Below are 19,957 nucleotides of genomic sequence, written 5' to 3'. Positions count from 1 at the left end.
AAAACAGAAGCGACTCTGTTTAATATTTCGTTCACTAACACAAAAACAATCATATAGTCTTATGCATGAAATAATGCATTTAAATACTTTGAAGGAAGACTGTACACACCTGAAACAGAAATCAATAACCTGATCAGTCATTTACGTAATCTTGTTTTTTTTTTTTTTTTTTTCATATAGACATCTTTGCTGGTTTTATGAGTTTAAGCACTGCTCCTAACACTGTGGTGTTGTTGTAGTGTTCAGGTAGTGGTTGTGCAGGTACTGCTCTCTCATCGTAGCTCTCAGGACCTGTAACAAGATGTTGTTTCTCTCTATTTCCTCTGGAGGGCGCTGGGGAAATACAAAAGCGTGCGAAAGTGAATTCTAGAACACTTCTGCGTTCATATACTTTACTTTTACTTGCACGTACTCTTGTCAAAGCTCGAATGAGCCTCAGCAGCATAGCGTGTTCGAACTGAGGACATCGAACTGCCGCTTGACCCACACAGTCCAGCAAACAGCAGATGGTGTGACGCTGATACTAAAACACCACAAGAGAAAAAGAGCCACATGAAGCCAAGCTGTGAACAAGAGCCACATGAAGACAAGCTGTGAACATTCCACGTTTAATTCAGTGTGCTGCTTGCTTCCTCTTTTGCGATTATTTGTCAAACTTACTAACAATTTCTGAGCATAAGGCATTTCTACCAAAATGCAAAATAAGCCTTATTTGCATCACTCACACACACACACACACACACACACACACACACACACACACACACACACACACACACACACACACACACACACACACACACACACACACACACACACACACACACACACACACACACACACACACACACACACACACACACACACACACACACAGAAAAGTCTAACTTGTTAAACAGTCATTTTTCTGTGTTTTATGCTTGAATGTATTCTAGAGTTGTAGCGTTTTCACCTTTTGCAGTGAAACGTTGTGCAGGTTTTGTGCAGGCCAGGTTGAGGTCAGCCTCTCTGTGTCATCTCTACTGAGAACGGGATCCTGTTACGATAAAGCAGACGCGCTAATAAACACTCTCTTAAAAGTATAGTTTCATAAGCATATTACGTTTATGTCAGGTTTATTGTTTTCCAGTTAACGTATCTGGATAATGAGCATATTTTGGCACCAGAATAAGCATAAGAAGCATTTTTTGGCGCCAGAATGACCGTATGCTGTGACCTCTGACCTTTAGTTTGTCCAGCCAGATCCATAACAGCGTGCTCAGAACATCTGGATCTGTTTCCAAGACGAGTGTAGCCCAGCCACATTCACTCAAGTTGAGCTCATCCTGAGCATTAACACAGTATTCACAGACTGAATGGTTTTGTCAAACGATAGTGTGTAAATGTAAGGAGAATGCTAAATTAATACGATAAAACGTAAAAGCCAATATGGTTATCCGAGCGATTTTTTTTAAGCCTAGCTCTGTATATTACGTCTGTAAATGCAGTTAGATGAAAACATGATCATGCTTTGTGCGGTGAAAACAATATCCTGCTCTAAAACCTTTTGTCAGTTCTTAAACTAACAAGGGTGTGAATCCAGGAACATTATTGTTCTCGTCGAAATCGAGTCGAGCGTGCTTTACCTGCAAAACCGCTGCTTTTTTCAACACAGTGTCCAGCGGAGGGCGCTGTTGAGCCATTGCTTTAGCGACAGCTCTTGATAACGACGACTCAACTGATGATGCACGATGCTCCAGCCTTAGCTTTAAGAAAAACATCCACAACATATGCATAAATAAGAGTTATATATATATAGGCTTATTTTGTTTGGTCTCACACTGACCTCGATGTTTGAGCTGAACTTTAGGTAAACCTGAGGTTTCTTGGTTGTACATTTTGTCTTCTTGTTCACGGTCTCATTTTGAGGGTGAGGAGCTGATGGTGGATTGGGGCTGTGTTTCTCTGTCGTCTCGTTCTGGTCTGTCATCGGGGTTTGAGGACTCTTTTGGGATTCTCTTGGGACTCTCTGATCTGTTGATGGGCCAGTTTCTCCATTGCTCATTTTATGATGTCCACCAGATTGAGGAGAGTAGCGTGAGAACATAAAATCCTTGCAGAAACAACAAGATTTCATATATATCTATATTATGCAAACAAATCTTACACACACACATATATATACATTATATATATATAATATATATATATAATATTTATATATATATATATATATATATATATATATATATATATATATATATATATATATATATATATATAAATTTGTTTATACAATATAGATGTGTGTATTTTAGAAAAATGAAAATATAAATGATATGAAAATAAAAGCATATATATATATTTGAATATGTATGTGTTTATATATACATAAATATAAACAGGACACACAGATATATTATGTATGCAATTAATCACTATATATATATATATATATATATATATATATATATATATATATATATATATTATAAAAATATACTTTTCTTCCTGCTTTAATTATATTGAACACAAAGTTATGTTTATTATAAATAAACGTATGTATTATATTTAACTATATATATATATATATATATATATATATATATATATATATATATATATATATATATGTGTGTGTGTGTGTGTGTGTGTGTGTGTGGCACAATTTTAATATTCATATTTTTCACATATTTCTATTTTATATATGATGCATCTAATTAATTACAATTTATTTATGGTTCAGAATATTTTCATTTAGGAAACTGTATTGACTACATTAACAGTGAGCAATATATTTGTTACATTATTAAACTTAAATTGTTAATTATTATTATTATTAAACCGTTAATTGATTATATGGCATGTCCATTATACATGTTAATATTTAGCATATTAGTAAATCTTAAAAATAGTGTTTCCAAAGATTTACAAGTATTTCCATTATCATTTAATATTAACTCATGTATTTATCTAATTTGAACAAATATTTTATTTCATTAAAAAAACAGACTGACTCACCTCAATAATAGTAATCTTGCTGAGATCCGAGTCGCTGTAGCTTCTCTTGTTTAGAAGGACGTCTCTCTTCCTCTCCAGGAACCCGAACGGCTCGTCCCAGGACTCACAGGAGTACGCTCTGCACGAGCCTCTCCGTTCCTTCAGGGCAGGCAGGTTTCTCTTCAGAAGCGTCACCTTCACTGTCTTCTTCAGGGCCAAGACGTTCAGCCTCTTCTCCAGTTCCCTCTGCACCTCTGGGGGACCGGGAGCCCCCTGAGCGAGAGCGACCAGCATGCTGCAGAGGACGTGCAGGATCTTGGGCGTGTGTTTGAGGATTCGGGCCTCGTCCCCGTGCAGCAGAATGCCCTGACGCAGGAGGTACTGCCGGAGAGTGAAGGAGGAACCGTGCCGCATGTTCAGACACGGGTACTGGGCCAGCTGAGAGCCCAGCAGCCGGGCGAAATCAAACACCAGATTGATCTGTGAGCGAGTCTGGATGGAGCGAGGCCTCCTGATTCGAACGTAGTGGACTGCTTCACTGGCGCTGATTCGACAGGTGTAGACCAGATAGCATGCGATAAGAACACCTGTACAGCGGGGTTGATATTAAGGGCTTCGGTCAAACAGGATAGCGGTAATAACGTAAATACGAATGAGTTGCAACTTGCCTGTCCTGCCCAGTCCCGCGTGGCAGTGAACGGCCACCTTTCCTTCCTGCACAGCAAAGGCCAAAACCTTTACGGCATCCAGCATCCCCTCCAGAGACGACACTCCGAAATCAGACATCCCAAAATTATAGAAGTAAACTGTCAGACAAAAAAGCAACGTAATGCAGTAATTCATCAGTGAATTTATTGGGTGAATCTCACAAGGAATATTCAGGTTATAAAAATATTAGTATTGCTTGGCATGTAGAAATGAACATTCACGTATTTTAGGAACGATACATACGTTTGCACTGTGATTATTTTATATATTGTAATATATACAATACTATTTAAAGGTTTGGGGTCAGTAAGTTTTCTATAAATCTATAGAAAAAAAAAGTTTCATTCAGCAAAGATGCAATAAATTAATTTTAAAAGGGACATTTATTATAATATAAATAAACTACAGATTTAAATAAATGTTGTTTTAAATATGTCAATTTACACACACACACACACACACACACATATATATATATATATATATATATATAGTACATTTTTAAACATATTTTTAAACATATTTTTAAAAATATATTTTTGATCAAGCAATTGTAGACTTTAAAGTATAGTTTTGTATAGTTTTTATTTAATTTAAAATTAGTAAGATTATAATTTTATTACATAATCAATGTGTTTTTTTAATTTTTATATATTTTTTCACAATTGTCAAAAAACATGTTTTTATTCACTTGTTATTGTTTTTTATGTTAGTTAGCTAGTTATTTTTTTATCTACTCAAAATAGCCCAAATGCAGTTTCATTGAGATTAATTATCTGAATGCTTGACGAAAAAAAAACATGATTTTTAAATATAGTTTAAAATCTGTTTTTGCAAATATATATAATGATATTTTAGTGGCACAATGTAAATATCTGTTTAAGGTGTAATTAGAAGCATAGAACATAAGTAACATAACATAAGTTCTATAAAAGTTCATGGCTTTGGCTCACTTTGACTGTCCATAAAGACCTGCGGTGAGTATGTGAACCCACTGCCAGGGTCCAGAGGAGGGCCGCAGTGAGCATGTTCCCCAGGGAGCTGCATATTAATGATGGATTTAATGTTGAACCTGCAAGCAAGTACACAAGCATGCAAACATTGTCGCTTATTAACCAGAAGCACCCCACACCATGCAGAGTATAAGTAAACATTTATAAACAACACTCACTGTTTAAACTGCTCTATGATGCAGTATCTCTTGATGAGGCACGTAGAAGGTCGTGCCATTGCAATAATGTCATCGGTCACCCTAAATACAAAAATGCAGTGAATATTGCTATTTTTGTTCAGTTTTATTCTTACATTTTTTGATGTGACTGGTTCTTCTCACGCATAAATATTCCTATTTGTTTGGTGCGTCTCTGCTAACACTAAGGCTGCGTCCACAGATTTTTATCTTGACATTTGGGCTTTCGTCCGCACGGCAAACACAATGCTTTTCACCCAGACCCATGGTTCCTGTTGCTCTGAAAGCACAGCTCTGCGTATTTTCCGCGTCGCCCTTATCTGGCACACTCATTTAGGTTCATGGAGCTCTTTCCCAACGAGCTGATGAATCGGGTGTGCAAATTAGGGAGACGTGCAAAACACGCAGAGCCGTGGGTCCCCAGGAATAAGTTTGCAAACCACTGACCCGTGTTAATGTAACCTTAATCGTTCAGACGAGCGAAACACTGTAGGCCTCACCAGCTGGAGAAGACTCCTTTAATAGCCTGTTGGCTTATGCTCCAGCACGCCGGACCTTCATATCGACAGTCTTTTCCCCCACAGGCAAAAAGACAGATGATCTTAGAAGGAATGGCCTTCACCAGACTCTCCCTGGCCTGAGAATATGACGGTCTGGGCACTGGAACCTGAGGCGTCATGGAGGACAGGAGAGGACGGGACGGACACTAACAGCAAATCACTGATTCTATATGCACTGATGATTTAACACTTAGCAGGCGACTTTGTGGATGTACCGTGTATTCGGATATTAGCTGAGGAAAACTGCAGAAATACGACAGAAAAGACAGTCAAATTCCACCTGCTGCATACTTACGTGCATGAATGAATCAAATAACAGTCAAGCTAATTAATCACTGTGTCACCGTCATGTTAGATTACCTACATTTTAAGCCTGTTGATATGCCAGCCAATTTCAAGCATGTGCTTGCAAGTAGCACGCCAGAGAAAAAAAACACTTACCCATGTACCTCCATCCAAAGAAAGTGTAAAACGTGAGATGTTTACTTGTAGGTAGCATGCCAAACATGCAGAGTCTAACGTGGCTATGCTGCACACAGTCACATGTTCATGCCTCAAAGCTGACCCAGCGATTGGCTTCTAATCCTTATTAAGTGTCATAAACACATTAGTGGATGGACGTTTACGATTCATATTGAGCCTAATTATATAACGTGTTCCGTCGCTGAGAGTTTGCGCATACAATATACCCAGACAGCTTGAAAGATGTTTGACATGCGGAATTGCTTTAATGCTTTAATTCGTCCTAAAGTCGTTGAAATTGAGCCAAACGACAAGACACAGACTTGACAGTTTACAATATATATTTTTATTTTATTTGGGGGGGGAAGTTCAACACGTAGCTCATTAGAAAGCAAACCATTCACAACACGAAGAAAATCTGTATAACTGAACGATCATTTGCTAATGACCCCCCGCCACATAACCAAGTCCTTTATTTGAAGCCCATATTCAGACAAAGTAGGATTAATCAATTAATCCAAGTTCGTGCACAAACATACAAAATGCCACATATGGACACTTGACAGTAAAATAATGCAATACATATTGATTAAACAACATGATTTACATAAAACTGTGATATACACAATTTGCAACTTGCTGCTTAGAGCTAACAACTTGCAACTTATAACTGGTAACCTACAACATATAACTTGTTAGGGGACAAGTTTAGCACATTGAGTATATGTTACATTGAGTGTTAGTAAGATTGGTTCAACCTCCAGCACAAGCTGTCTGTGAACCCGACACTCTTAAAAATAAAGGTTGCAAACGAGGGGTTTTCCAACAATGACAGAAGAACCAGTTTTGTTTCCAGAAGAAACCTTTCAGTGACCTGTTTTTCAAGAATGTTCTTGCAAAGAAAGATGAAAAAAGGAAGGTGAACTGTTGATACCGGTAAGGAACCCTTATTTTTAAGAGTGCATCCCTTGTGAAAATAACATGCATTTAATTAATGCAAACTGCACCGTAACCTACATCAGGTCACGACTGTACATTTTTCTTCTGCTTTCCATTGTTTCTTCAATGTTGCAGACATTCTGAAGAATCGCACAGATCCAACGTTCTCTTTAAAGAGTCAGCTTACGTACATGACGTACAGAAGTCGCTTTGAGTTGCGACACCAACCACAACACAAGCAAACAGAAGCTGGTATACTACTGACTGCCAGTCTACCCTTGGCAACAGACTCTTATTGCAGCTTATTGCAACTTCTTCTTCATCGTCGTCATCGTCCTCCTCCTCTTCATCACTCCCCTCTGCTATGATCTGTATAGAGGACAAGCATTGTTGCATAGTAAAATATACAGCACAATATTTAAGAGTTGTAAGTAAGAATGAACAGGTCACACAAGAGGATAATTGGATTGGATTATGAATGGATATTATTGGTTCCCTCTCTCTCTCTCTCTCTCTCTCTCTATATATATATATATATATATATATATATATATATATATATATATATAGTCCAAAAATATCTGCACCCTTAGTATGATCAAAGGCTGTGAAGATGAATCTGGATTGTTAATGCTTTTGACCTTTTATTTTAAAAATGTAAAAAACTTTCATTGGATAACAAGAGTTTAAAATAAGATTCTTTCACAGCCTTATTTGATTTTTGTCCATGACTGTGCATATATAGAAGGCGTCTTTGTAAAAAAAAAAAAAAAAAAAAAACCTAATAAACCTGTTATGACAGACGCTAAACAGAAGAACAGAAGTAATTATACTGCCAGTCATTTTTACAAAACTGAATGAAAACTTGTCAAATAAACAATACAGCAAAATCTGTAATGATATGTATTTTATTTATAGTATACTGTTGTCATAAAATACTGCCCAGCCCTGTTTCCATAATTAAACAAGAGCCAACAAAAACTTGAATACCTGCCCTTCCTATTTTGCAATAACAATAACATTTTGTCTTATTTTTCTAATTTACTGTAAGTAAATCTTTTAAGAAAGCTTACCATGCTGAGGGTTTGTTGAAAAGTTCAGAGCAGTGCAACCTCACAGAAAGGAGATCTTTGTTCTTTATTTATTCTTTCTAGAAACTGTTGACACCTCCCTAAAAAAAATCACAAGCATATGGTGACCTGCAGCAGCCAATCGGGAAACGTTAGATCGGCGGTGGCCTCAGCAAACATCCTGGTATGACTTCACTCTAAATGATGAAAGATAAAGAAAACATTAACAGAAGAAATAATATATGTCTGGAGACTTGAAACATCTTAGGGGAAAAAAATATACTTCTTACTTTCCAAAAATATTTCTTCATTTGGATAATTCATACTGTATATATACAGTGCAACACTAAAAACTAGAAAAATGTGTGATGATTTTAGTGAAAAGCGCATGCATACACTTTGTTAGTATTCACACAAATGGCTTTTGTATGTCCCTAATGGTATTTATCTTCATTCAAATCATCATTGATTAAAATTCTGCTAACAAGACATTTCTCATGTGCGTTTTATTTAAATAAAATGAAATTGAATTTGTTTTAAAGTTTAAATGAAATAAAATGAGTATAGTTTGTAGTACTTTTAATTTCTCAGTATGAAAAAAAATCTAAATATTAAATTAAAACAGAATTTTAAAATAGATTGAGTTTAATTTATCTACAGAAAATCCTTCTTACAATACTTTTCATTACATTCAACTAAAACTAAGGTATTTTTTATTTTAATCTTAGTAAAAAGAATATGGATTATGGAACAGTAAACAGTCTTTAATTAACTCAAGTCAGGAAGGATACACAAGCAACGTTAACACTGGACAAAAACTAATTGAACAGACTAGGACTTATGTACACTGGCAAATGAAGACGCCAAACAAGACACACCTAAACATAACGACATAACTAAACACAGGAGGAAATAAGTCACAGAGCACGTGAGGGAAAAAACATAAAATGTTCATGAGTGTTACACTGAAATTAACATTTCCTTTCATTTTCGTTTTCACTACAATCTTCAAAACGTTGCCAATCATCATGACTCGCACACACAAATCTTTCTGTTTATCTATATATCCATCTATCTATTTTTTGAGGAATTGAGAAAGCCTTTTAAATTTGAATTAATAAGAAACTGAGATGAAAAAAAATGCAAACAATTTATATAAATGGTGATATATTTCATTTTTCAGAATGAAACACTACATGTTTAAGATATGTCCAGAAACATTAGTTAATATTAACAATCAACTTCTGTTTAATTTATATAATGTACTAGTATTAGTTGAAATTTTATTTTTTTCATTATGTTTAATAATTAACAGTATATAAACATCGTTCTTGTTAACTAAAACTGAAATAAAAATTAATTAAAGCTATAGAAATAATCACTAACTCAATCCTAAACTAAAATTATAATGAAAACTGAAAAGATAAAAAATAAAAGCTAATTCAGAATATTAATATAATGGTATTTAAAAATACTAAAATATCAAAAATAATATACACATTTTATATCATCTTAAATTTCTTGTAATCCTAAATTATGAACAGTGATTTCTCAGAAATTGTGCTTTCTCTAATTTAGCCCAGTTTGAATGGCCAAAACACTTTTTTTTTGTTCACTTCTAGCTTTCTCCTCCATAAGGTAAACACAAACACACACACAAGCAAAGTTTTGTTTAGTTTATTTTACAGCATGTAATTGGGAAGTTACCGTGTAGCTTATCAGACAGCAATACATTTAGGCAGATGACATTTCTAAACAGATCACTCACTGACAATTCCCTCGCTACATAACCAAGAAAACGATATAGGTGCTCAATAGGATATGATTGCCTCTGATGTTGTGTCACATCTATTGGGCTTCATTTCTGGCTAGACCTTCACAGATCCTTTGATCGGGACCTTGTTCTGTATGAGACCATGTCTCGTTACAGGTACGTTACCTATATGGCGTAACTGTTTAACTGCACTGCGATAACACCTGTGCGTGAAATTCAGCAGTGCGTCATATTGTGTATCGTTAGTAAGATATCTGAACCAGTAGATTCTACCAGGTCAGCACAACCTGCAGAACCGGTGTGCCTGGGAAACCTTTTCTGGTGAGCGTGTCGTCTCGCGGTGATCACGCTCTCTATGGCTGAGCGGCGTTGACGTGGCATCAAAATGAGGTAAAATAAAGAAAGAAAGACAGTGGGCTTTTACCTCCAACCCTGATCCGCTGCTCCAGACACCTTCTGCTAGATTTACTGGAGAGCTTTTTGGACCAAGCAGCCATAGTCTGAATACATCTTTACAACAAATACACTTGGGCTTTAAAAAGGGCATGACCTCCCTATATATATGTGAGCAACATGCATCCATTAGTACATCAACAACATGCCCATCCAGCCCATTGTCTGTTTGTATTTTAATGGATTCCTGACTACTGTAGACCTTTTGCAGGATCAGTCAGTCCTGCGTTGGAGTCATGTGCGTTGCTCGGTGGCACAATGGTGATCGAGGAAGATTGCGATCGCAGAAAAAAAAACTGCCTCACATCTTCCAACCTCTGGACCAGCAGCTCTCATCGAGGGATCACCTCTCCGTGAACATTTCATTCTTCTCTCCGCGGCTTCTTCGGGGTTGCACAAACAGACGGGGAAAGCAGAGCCGCTCTGAAGAAAAGCGATGGTGCTGCCACTGCACAGCCGAGTGGTGGTAAAGTTGCGAGATCCATCGCTTTCCATGGAGTCGTCGTGGTCTACGTGTCGGGTTCGCCATGGCTCGGGAGGTACTTGGGTTGTGATGCTCGTCACAACTGAAGCTGTGTGATTGCTTTGGCTGCTGCTGGCTCGTATCAGCAATTGCACACAGTTTTGTTTTTGATCCAGCGTGCTATTGGGTCTTTTTAAACACTGGCTGCATCAAGGTCTGGAGCAGTTGTTTACCCTTGGCAGCAGACACTTACTCCAGGACCTCCATCATCTTCTTCATCATCGTCGTCGTCATCACCTTCATCGCTCCCCTCAGATAAGACCTGTTGATGGAGAACAAATGCTGTCGCTCAAATAGACTGTAATCTTTTTACTTTGACTCAGTTACATTTAACCTATGTAGAACATAACGTTTTGTGGCCGCAATTAGATTTTACTGACCCGGACGATTTATAATAATAGTCGAAATATCTTTATAAAAGTAAGGTTAATGTTAATGTTCAACCTAATTTGGCTTATTTTCTTAGTTCAACCAAGTACAATAATTCATCAATTACAGTTGCTCATTGCAACCATCAAAAAGCTAAAGAATGACAATAAAAGTAAATATAAAATTAATGAAAACACACCTTATATAACACATCAATTTGGACAGACCAAATCTTATTTTCAAACATTTAGTTTTTCTGAAGCAATCCTGTCTGTAGTTTTAAAAATAAATTAAATTAAATAAATCTAAAAAATAAAAGCAGGTTACACAATATCACAAGATTATTTTATTCGATTTAGGACAGTGCATATTTATTTAACCTTAAATTATTATTATTTTCGGCTGTCATAGTTATGGAGTGCGTTTTCCCTTTTAGCTACTTGTCTATAATAAATAAATGATGATATTGAATTAAGTCATTACTTTATTTATGCTTGCAGATCATTATCCACCCGTGCTTTACCCCGAGGAAACTGGAACACCTCTTACATAAACACATTCTCCACAGAGGTGGGTGAACATACAACAACAGGCTGAACTTTCAGCTTCAGGTGCCATACACAAACAGAGTTAACTAACAGACGCCTTTACCACAGTGTAAGTTATTCCTAAAAAACACATTAATGCATATATCACATGTCTAACTCGATCTATAAATCCATCTAAAGCTGAGTTTCATGCATTATACATGTACTAATAATCTACTTCATGTTGAACATCACTGCACGTCGCTTCAAAAAGTGTTTTCACATAAATATGGAATCACGCATAATATAATATACAGATTTGCACAGCCTACTTTGCAATATAGCGAATACTAGTAACATTTTACCATATACTTACACATGTAAAAAACGCGTAATCTTACCATGCTGATGATTTGTTTAAGGTTCAGAGCAGCGTAGTGCAGTTAATGTGAAGTGCATCTTCATCTGTTATTTATACTCATCCTGCAGAGACGGCTCACGCCTCCGAGAACCGGTCTTTCCACAGAAACGAAAGTGAAAGTGAAACTTATCTTGCGAGGGACTGCAGATGTTCTCAATTATATAGATCATCATGCGACAAATCGGATAACAAAAGGTTCAAGCCACACGATGATGGAAGATAAGAAAAGACAGACTTGTTTAATGGCATCGACACTTGAGAAAGTTTTAATCATTATGTCAAAAGCAATCTCAATGTTATGCATCTCAATGTTGCCATTCGTAAACTACATAAGATAACACGAACTATGAGTAATACTTCTAAAGCGTTTGCTTCTAAAGCATGACCAGAAAATGCATGGCTGAATTATATTAAAACTAGTTAATATCAAATTCAACATTAAAATCAAGAATTATGAAAACTTCATTTCTTTTCTTTTTTTTGTTAGGTTCAGTAGTTTCACTTCAATGGCAATGAAAAGTTAATTAGCCATTAATTGAATTTCCATAAATACCTGATAAAATGCACAATCTTAGACTTGCATCTTAAGTCTATATATTTTAATATCTTTATTCTAACATGGACAGTTATATTAACGAACACAAACAATGATTAATAAACACTGTGACACAAGAAGTGCATTGTTATTTAATGGGACTCTTAACTTGTAAAATGTTACCAAACTTATATACACTTTACTTCACCACTGATTTATTTTTTTATATTTTCACACAGAATCTGTCTCATCAATCTCATAGTGACTTATAAGAAGTGTTATAGTTAGTAAAATCATCATCAGTCATTGGCAGGTAAGCAGAAATGAACACAGCACAATATTGTTTGTCGTTTTTTATTTATTTTTATTTTTTTTCCACATTTTGTTCCGGGGCTCTTTGTTTCCCAGTTCTGCCCCGGAAAAACTGAACCAAGCAATGCAGAAACCAAAGGTTTCACCAAAATTTCGCTTCTTCACTTCACGTAACATTTGTAGCATTATTCAGTAGTCAGCAATATGTTAAAGAGATTTCTTGGTTCACTTTTAGCATCACATGCATTGGTTTTTTTGTGGTCGGTTCTTGTTTTTTGTAGTATTTGTCTTGAGGCATTGCGCGTTGATTGTCAGACGTCACACTGATGTCAGGCTCCGCAGACTGCGCTGGCCTCTGCACATCTGGACACCAGCACCAATCAAATGAATGGCACTGGGTCAGACGACCCTGCCCCTGGCAGCAAGGATTTACTGAAACTCCGCCTTCTTCATGATGCTAGAAAAAAACAATAAAACCAGTCAACTGCAGGAAGTGCTAAGGGTGTCAAATATCAATTATAAAACAATAAAAATGTATTAAAAAAACATATTACTGAATAATGCATTTGAATGACATCAACATTGTGCGGTTTATTTTTATACTTTAAATATGCACACTTTAATATGCACCTTTAATGAACTCTTAAGGTACAAACATCGACAGCCCTGTTATTTCTGAGATTGTACAGTAGTTTAAAAAAAGCTTGAAAAACATCTCATATACTCACACATTAGTGCTACAAAACCAGCCAAGTTTCCATGGCATGTCCCACAAAGGAAACGCCATAAAATCTGTTGAGATGATTTCGTTTCCAGGTTACACAGTGACACACCACCAAAATATAAATGTGCATTACAAACTAATTTAAGTGCAATGACAGAAAGCACATTTAGGGAATATGTTTATTTTGGTAATAATCGAGAGGTGTTTAGTTGTCTTACCTTGTTGATCTGGCAGCAGAAGGCGGTGGAAAGGACCGATCAGTGGGTCTGTGTGTGATTTATACTGCTGACGTTCCCGCCCTTAACTGATCTGTGAACAGCTGCTGCTCTTGCTTTCATGAGTTTCGTTTTCTCAGTAAGTTTCCGATCCCTCTACAGGAAGTCTTTGTTGTTGTTTCTCAGGGAATGCAGCAGCATTTTTCTTTAAGTGCTATTAAATCTCTATTAACTCATTTGTTACCTTTGTTTTTAAACATGTTTGCAGATCATAAAACAGAGCGCAAAGTGTATGAAAACTGCGTATCAAATTGCTGACAAAAAGCACAAGGCACAAAGTTTCAAAACAGAAAACAGCAAATAACAAAATAACCCATAAACAATGCTCTCCCTGTTTTCTGTAAAGTATAATGACAGTATAAACATTAAATGAATTCAAAATGCTTTAATGAAACCAAACACGACAAAATTAGGAAAGAATTAAAATTAGAATTAGAATACACAAAATGATACTTTCTCATCCTAGTTCATTTGGGGTTTTACACGGAGCTCATTAAAAGGCGCTGAATTTAGAAAAAAATGTCCTTTGATTTGGACCGTGATCGGTATGAGCTCATTTCTCCTTATAGGTAGACTAAGGAACTCAAGAATGCGTGACTTTTCTCTAACGGCACTCTTATAACTCTGCTCCATACCACAGCGGGAATCTGTGGTATGTCATATTGTGTAGTGTTCGTAAGATCTAAGATTCAAAGTAGGTTACAAATAAATTAACAAATTGGGAAACAGAATTTCAGAATGACATTTATATGCCTCCTGTAATTTATCTGCTCAGATCTTGTCCTGGAATGATCTCCACACCCAAATCTAACCCTGATTAATAAGAGAGAGACACACACACACACACACACACAACAGGGCGGCTCCTCTAACGGTGTTGTTTACAGATGTGGTCTGATCTTAGTTTAGTTTCTTATCAAATGCACTAAACATCTTTTCTTCGCTGTTTTTAGGACTTATACACTTTATGTAAAGGGATGGACAGAGAACATTTAAACCCTTTACCAATCGTACTAAATTTGCAAACAAAAAGGAAAATATTTTATGATGAAAATCACTCAAAGGCACAGCACATGCAAGCAGTTGGAGTTCAAACACCTCTCAGTATGCGTATTTGCATACACTTCAAACACAAACTTTTTCCAGAGGCTACCAAACACGGCTCTTCAATTAGTTAACCGTTGAGTCGTCTGAAGTTACTGTGCGGCTGTCTGGAGTTTTTAATTCCAGGTGCCATCCGCTGGACCGATGCAGTAACGCAGCTTAGAACTTGGTACAACAATGAGATTTTCTGATTTGTCAGCAATTAAGAAAATTACAATTGCATTCACTTTTGATTTGGTGAAAGCACAAATCATTGACTGTTTCTGCTCCCAAAAAGCGGGACACACAAACTTAAAGTCTGCATTTAAAGGCCAAAATAGAAGTATCGCATTCAACACAATTATGAGTTCACAATTATGTTTTATTCTAAAACAATATGATACATATAATACACAAACAAATTTGTAATGATAATAGGGTAAAATAGATTGTATCTGTTACACATCAGTTTAGGAAAGCAAACCATTTCAACCAGACATGAAGTTCATCAATACATTAAACCTGCGTTCAGCAGTCAGATTCAAACACGAATAAGCTCAAGAAACACGCCTGAGCGAAACATTTCACATGGCATGACAAACATAAAACACGTCAATCAATTTCAACTTTAAATTATAAATGGAAAGAACTTTGTGTCGTCGTGGCTGAAGAACATCACTCGGACCTACAGCGAAAACAGTCCTGGGTCACTCAAACCTTCGCCGCGAATGATGGATCGCGTAGAAAAAAACCTAACCTATTAAAAGAAACGTAACCTTTTCATGCCACGTGCTGTTGATGAGGGGGATTTAAACCAAGACCCAGAAGAAGTAAACTCATGCAGACAAGGATAATGTTTAGAAGGACCACATGACTCCACACCACTACAGCGGATAATGCAACGTAACAAACTTTACAGCTTGCATATCTAGAAGTATTGATGGAACAGGCATGGCTTCGATTCGCCAGACGACTCCACACGTAAAGTCCAGTTCTGAAATATCACTAACCCCAGAGATTCTCCGGTGAGGCTTGACGACAAATTCTTAGATAAACGATGCTGAGCGGACCAAAGCAAAACCAATAACCCTGCTCGCTGATCAGGGACTCCAGTGTTTTTGGTTTTGCGTGAGGACTTTCTGAGAGACTCGAAAAAAAAGGCAATAGCGAAGGGAGGTCCTTCGAAACATTTTTCCTCTCGCAAAATGACGGCTGTTTTTGTTGCATTTGAAATAAAAAAGAAATAAAAAAAAGAAATGTATTGCAGAAAAGGAAAGCTAAGACAGGCGCAGAGTGTTTGATGGTTTCTCCCCAGTTTCCAGCTGTGTCACACACTTAAAAATTCTAAAGAGGAGTCTCTAGCCTTTCCACTAGTCGATACGCACCATCTCAACCCCTAACAGGCCCACTAGCGTTTGGAGAGCTCATTGGATAACCAGTCCAGTCCTTCATAGAGTCCGGTGCCCTGTGTAGCGCAGGTCGCTTGGACGTACCACTGCAAGAAGCCCAGAGGGAAACAATCAGCCAATATAAAAAGAAAAGCAGACTACACTCCATTTACAAGGTTTGTTAGAAAAAAGGTACAAAGTTGTCACTGGGACAATACCTTGAGATACAAAATATAGAGGGGAAATCTTGGTACTTGGTATTTAGCCTTAAATGCTGTATATTCTGGGGCTTTTTCAAGACATGGTACAGTTTGGTAAAGTTATTAAATAATACTAAATGGGTAGCACCCCAGCGTACCTTTATCTGAGTGAACATAAACTTCACAATTTTGATTTCAATCCCTCTTAGGACATAATCTTTTTTTAAAAGTCACGTAAATGCCTCATCTTTTCCAGCAAATCAAGCCAATCAGAATAACAAACCAAGATAGTGTGATAAAAAGCAATAGCAGCAGTAGTTTTGTCTGGCATTTTTACTACCGTTTAAGAGTTTACTGATCCTTTAAGATCATTTATTTTGCAGGAATGCGTTTAAAATAGATGAAAAGTGACAGTTAAGGCCGTTACAAATAAATACTATTCTTTTGAACTGAAATCGCTCTCCACAAAAAGTTTCTGCTAAAATATTAAGCAGCATAACTGTTTTTTATCAACGAAAATAATAAGATATGCTTCTTAAGCAGCAGATCAGTATATAAGAATTTCTGAAGAATCTGAGACTGAAGACTGGAGTAATGATGCTGAAAATTAAGGAATAAATTATATTCTATAATGTATTTAAAGAAAAAGTATTTTAAATTGTAAATATGTTTTACAGTAACACTGCTTTAACTATATTTTTAATCAAATAAATGCATAAGAGATTTTAAAAAAATAAATTCCAGTAGTGCATGCTGGTTTTACCGTTCTACTGCGGAGACTCTGCAGCCCAAGTTTGTCTGTGAGTTCACTGACGGCCATGGCATTCGGCAGATCCTGTTTGTTTGCGAAAACCAGCAGCACGGCGTCCCTCAGTTCATCTTCCTGCAACTGCACATAATCACAGGAAAAGACAACGATGAGGCAACTCAACCACAACAAGCAAACAAAACTCTTTCACAAATGTCCCGATCCATTGCTATTGGTTGCCATTGGAGAAGATCGCAATGACATATGCTACCATTTTAGAAAGCTCCTCCGCAGATTCGGCCACTCTCTCTCTGTCATTGCTGTCCACCACAAAGATCAGACCCTGAGGACAAAGGGAAACACAGAAAGAGTCACGAATCTCTGCGAGGACTAGTAGGTGTGCCCTCGTGTTACTTTACTTGAATACATATCAATATCTTACCTGTGTGTTCTGAAAATAGTGCCTCCAGAGAGGACGAATCTTATCCTGGCCGCCCACATCCCACACGGTGAAGCAGATGTTCTTGTATTCAACGGTCTCTACGTTAAAACCTGCCCAAAGGAAACGTAGTGGCATTTAATACATTTAGTGGAATAGTTCTGCTTTTTAATGAAACACTAGCTGAGTGTTGTGATGCAAGACAGGACACTCAAGCAATCACTGAAACCACATGTATGATGACAGCCGGCAGACGTTGACATATCATAAAAGGAGACAAGTACTACAGTTTCATAAAAATCCTCCCCGAGGGGAAATAAGATACTCATATGACTCTACCAATGAAAAAGTCCTGTCCTCTTACCTATGGTTGGAATGGTGGTCACAATTTCTCCTAGTTTGAGTTTGTACAGTATTGTGGTTTTGCCGGCAGCATCCAGGCCGACTGTAAAACATCGAGAAGTCATGATGAGAATAAGGCTTCCGATTAAATGCATAAAACTGCAGTCACTGAACTTAATAATGGCTCTTTAAATGGCCAAGGATAAAACCTACACCACACTAGAATATAATCTTGAAACATGTACTAGAACTCCTTATATAATGCGACTTTATGCACTGGAGCATAATTTCAAATGTACTGTACTAGTTAACAAACTACAAAGTGAATGGAGTTGTACTGTAATAATAAATACTATAAGTCACAGTATACCACAGAAAATAGTAGACATTAAAATTACATTATACAATTATACATACAATAATAAATCATAAAAAACGGTACAGAAAAACAATTAATATAACGATACTAGAATAAACGCAACAAGACTGTACAGTACATTACAGTAGAATTTAATGTATACTTTACTCGAATATGAATTGCAATAAATGCTCAGTGAGTAATCTGTTCCTGCTCGTGAATTTACAGTAACGTTACACTGAAATGATTTACCAAATTCATTTTTTCAAAGCTTGTGGAATCACACAGCAGTTAAACAAATGCGCTCTTAACTAAGCTTCATCCCCGCCCGGTAAGGAGAAGCATAATTTGAATTTTAGCTGTAATATTTCGGAGAATGACAGAATTGTGAAAGTTGGCTAATGCCGCTAGCTTAGCTAGCAAGAGGCTCAACACTCACCCATGAGAATTCTCATCTGTTTCTTTCCGAACAGTCTGCTGAAGAGCGATGAGATAGTCAGACCCATGATGGAGGACGCAGATCACCTATAACTACGGGAGTAACCCTAATGTGTAAAGTTTTTTTCGGCGTGATGCTCGTCGGGTGTCAGGAAGCCCTGTCGGCTCTGCGCTTGCGTAACGCCACGTCACGGCCGCCGTGGAAGAAATGACGAAGCTCCACTTCCGATGAGTTCTTCTTTAATTTCAGGTTTTAGAGAAGAAAACAGTGCGCAATAAAACTAGCAGCTTCGCATGCTGTTACAATTATTTAATAATAACAATGATGATGGTAACAATTGATGATATTATTTTTTAGCAATAAGGGCTTGTAGTATTACACGCTGTTTTTAGTTGTAATAATTATGAAAATCTGTCAGTCGAAGATGAACGTAATAGAAATGACGGATTAAAGATACGAGAAAGTTCTTTTGGTCCTCGAGCTTCAGAGTTATAAATATTTAAAAAGCCGGCTTCCTGGTAGCTTTTTTTTTTTTTTTTTTTTTGCTATGATTTTGTAAAGTATACGTCCTAGTGGTGCCAGAATGATGATTTCATTCACAAAAAAATGTTTTTTAATCACATCCAGGAGCTTTTAAATAAAGCATACCATTAATCTCTTGACTCTTTCAAGAAATGCAGTATCAGCTGTTTGTGAACTGTACCTTTTATCCAGAAAGGTTGAACTATAAGCCAGTGCCAAAATGTATGTTTAATGTTTACTACCAATTGACAATGTCATTTATATAATAATTTTGTCTTTCCTACTATATAATTATGATCAGGAGTTTTGTGTGATTGTTTATAGTGAATATGGGAATAATGCAGTATCAGTGATAAAATCCAAAACTAGAACTGGATCATGTCCATTTAGTTTTTGGGTTTTTTTTGTTTTTTTTTTAACAAAACAGCAGCTTATTTTCCATTTACACATTAATGCACATGAACATAACAGTCAATCACGTTAATCTGTCATAGCAGGGTAATCACTGTCATTATATTACAAAAGTACTAGGTTACACCAAATTTTTTTCTTTTCATCTGTACATATTTTTTTTTAGGTGTTCACCGAACAAAAAGCACAAGTTAATTTGTCATTGTC

The 19,957-nt window shown here is 36.6% G+C and overlaps 2 protein-coding genes and 1 long non-coding RNA gene across 4 annotated transcripts; all 3 read right to left on the bottom strand.

The window, feature by feature from the left end:
• Nucleotides 1-190: 190 nt before the first annotated feature.
• Nucleotides 191-5,561, bottom strand: zgc:77752 (uncharacterized protein LOC393862 homolog). Its single transcript, XM_043264894.1, has 11 exons — nt 5,377-5,561; nt 4,859-4,939; nt 4,641-4,759; nt 3,648-3,785; nt 3,001-3,566; nt 1,826-2,092; nt 1,626-1,745; nt 1,224-1,325; nt 968-1,036; nt 413-523; nt 191-333 (listed from the first exon to the last, which is right to left on the bottom strand). Exons 1-11 carry the CDS (start codon nt 5,553-5,555, stop codon nt 217-219), a joined length of 1,869 nt encoding a protein of 622 aa, XP_043120829.1. The 5' UTR covers nt 5,556-5,561; the 3' UTR covers nt 191-216.
• Nucleotides 5,562-6,221: 660 nt separating this feature from the next.
• On the bottom strand, nt 6,222-12,096 carry LOC122363025. Its single transcript, XR_006253183.1, has 3 exons — nt 11,955-12,096; nt 7,911-10,919; nt 6,222-7,206 (listed from the first exon to the last, which is right to left on the bottom strand). It is a non-coding gene; the product is annotated as an uncharacterized LOC122363025 (long non-coding RNA).
• A 753-nt stretch (nt 12,097-12,849) lies between these two features.
• Nucleotides 12,850-19,016, bottom strand: LOC122362661 (ADP-ribosylation factor 4). Of its 2 annotated transcripts, XM_043264203.1 has the most exons (9): nt 18,818-19,016; nt 18,043-18,123; nt 17,682-17,791; nt 17,511-17,582; nt 17,255-17,380; nt 16,289-16,398; nt 13,764-15,660; nt 13,550-13,613; nt 12,850-13,278 (listed from the first exon to the last, which is right to left on the bottom strand). In XM_043264203.1, the coding sequence occupies exons 1-6, from the start codon at nt 18,882-18,884 to the stop codon at nt 16,312-16,314; spliced, it is 543 nt and encodes a 180-aa protein (XP_043120138.1). In that variant the 5' UTR covers nt 18,885-19,016; the 3' UTR covers nt 12,850-13,278; nt 13,550-13,613; nt 13,764-15,660; nt 16,289-16,311. The 2 variants fall into 2 exon arrangements, with proteins under 2 accessions (XP_043120138.1, XP_043120137.1); XM_043264202.1 differs by having other exon boundaries at nt 13,764-16,398.
• Between the last annotated feature and the right edge of the window lie 941 nt (nt 19,017-19,957).

This window comes from Puntigrus tetrazona, chromosome 18 (genome assembly GCF_018831695.1).
Source record: "Puntigrus tetrazona isolate hp1 chromosome 18, ASM1883169v1, whole genome shotgun sequence".
NCBI classification, from domain to species: Eukaryota; Metazoa; Chordata; class Actinopteri; order Cypriniformes; family Cyprinidae; genus Puntigrus; species Puntigrus tetrazona.
Note: the sequence above shows the minus strand (reverse complement) of the source record. Positions and strands in the feature narration are given on the sequence as shown.

Bases quoted from the DNA above. Each gene is read 5' to 3' on its own strand.
- zgc:77752 (XM_043264894.1), bottom strand. From the start codon at position 5,555: ATGACGCCTCAGGTTCCAGTGCCCAGACCGTCATATTCTCAGGCCAGG. The intron at 4,940-5,376 runs GTGAGGCCTACA...TTTTGTATTTAG, and splicing joins AAAGGAGTCTTCTCCAGCTG to GGTGACCGATGACATTATTG. The intron at 1,746-1,825 runs GTCAGTGTGAGA...TTTTTCTTAAAG, and splicing joins AGTTCAGCTCAAACATCGAG to CTAAGGCTGGAGCATCGTGC.
- LOC122362661 (XM_043264202.1), bottom strand. From the start codon at position 18,884: ATGGGTCTGACTATCTCATCGCTCTTCAGCAGACTGTTCGGAAAGAAA. The intron at 17,792-18,042 runs GTAAGAGGACAG...TCCTTTGGGCAG, and splicing joins GACCACCATTCCAACCATAG to GTTTTAACGTAGAGACCGTT. The intron at 17,583-17,681 runs GTAAGATATTGA...CTTTGTCCTCAG, and splicing joins ACTATTTTCAGAACACACAG to GGTCTGATCTTTGTGGTGGA.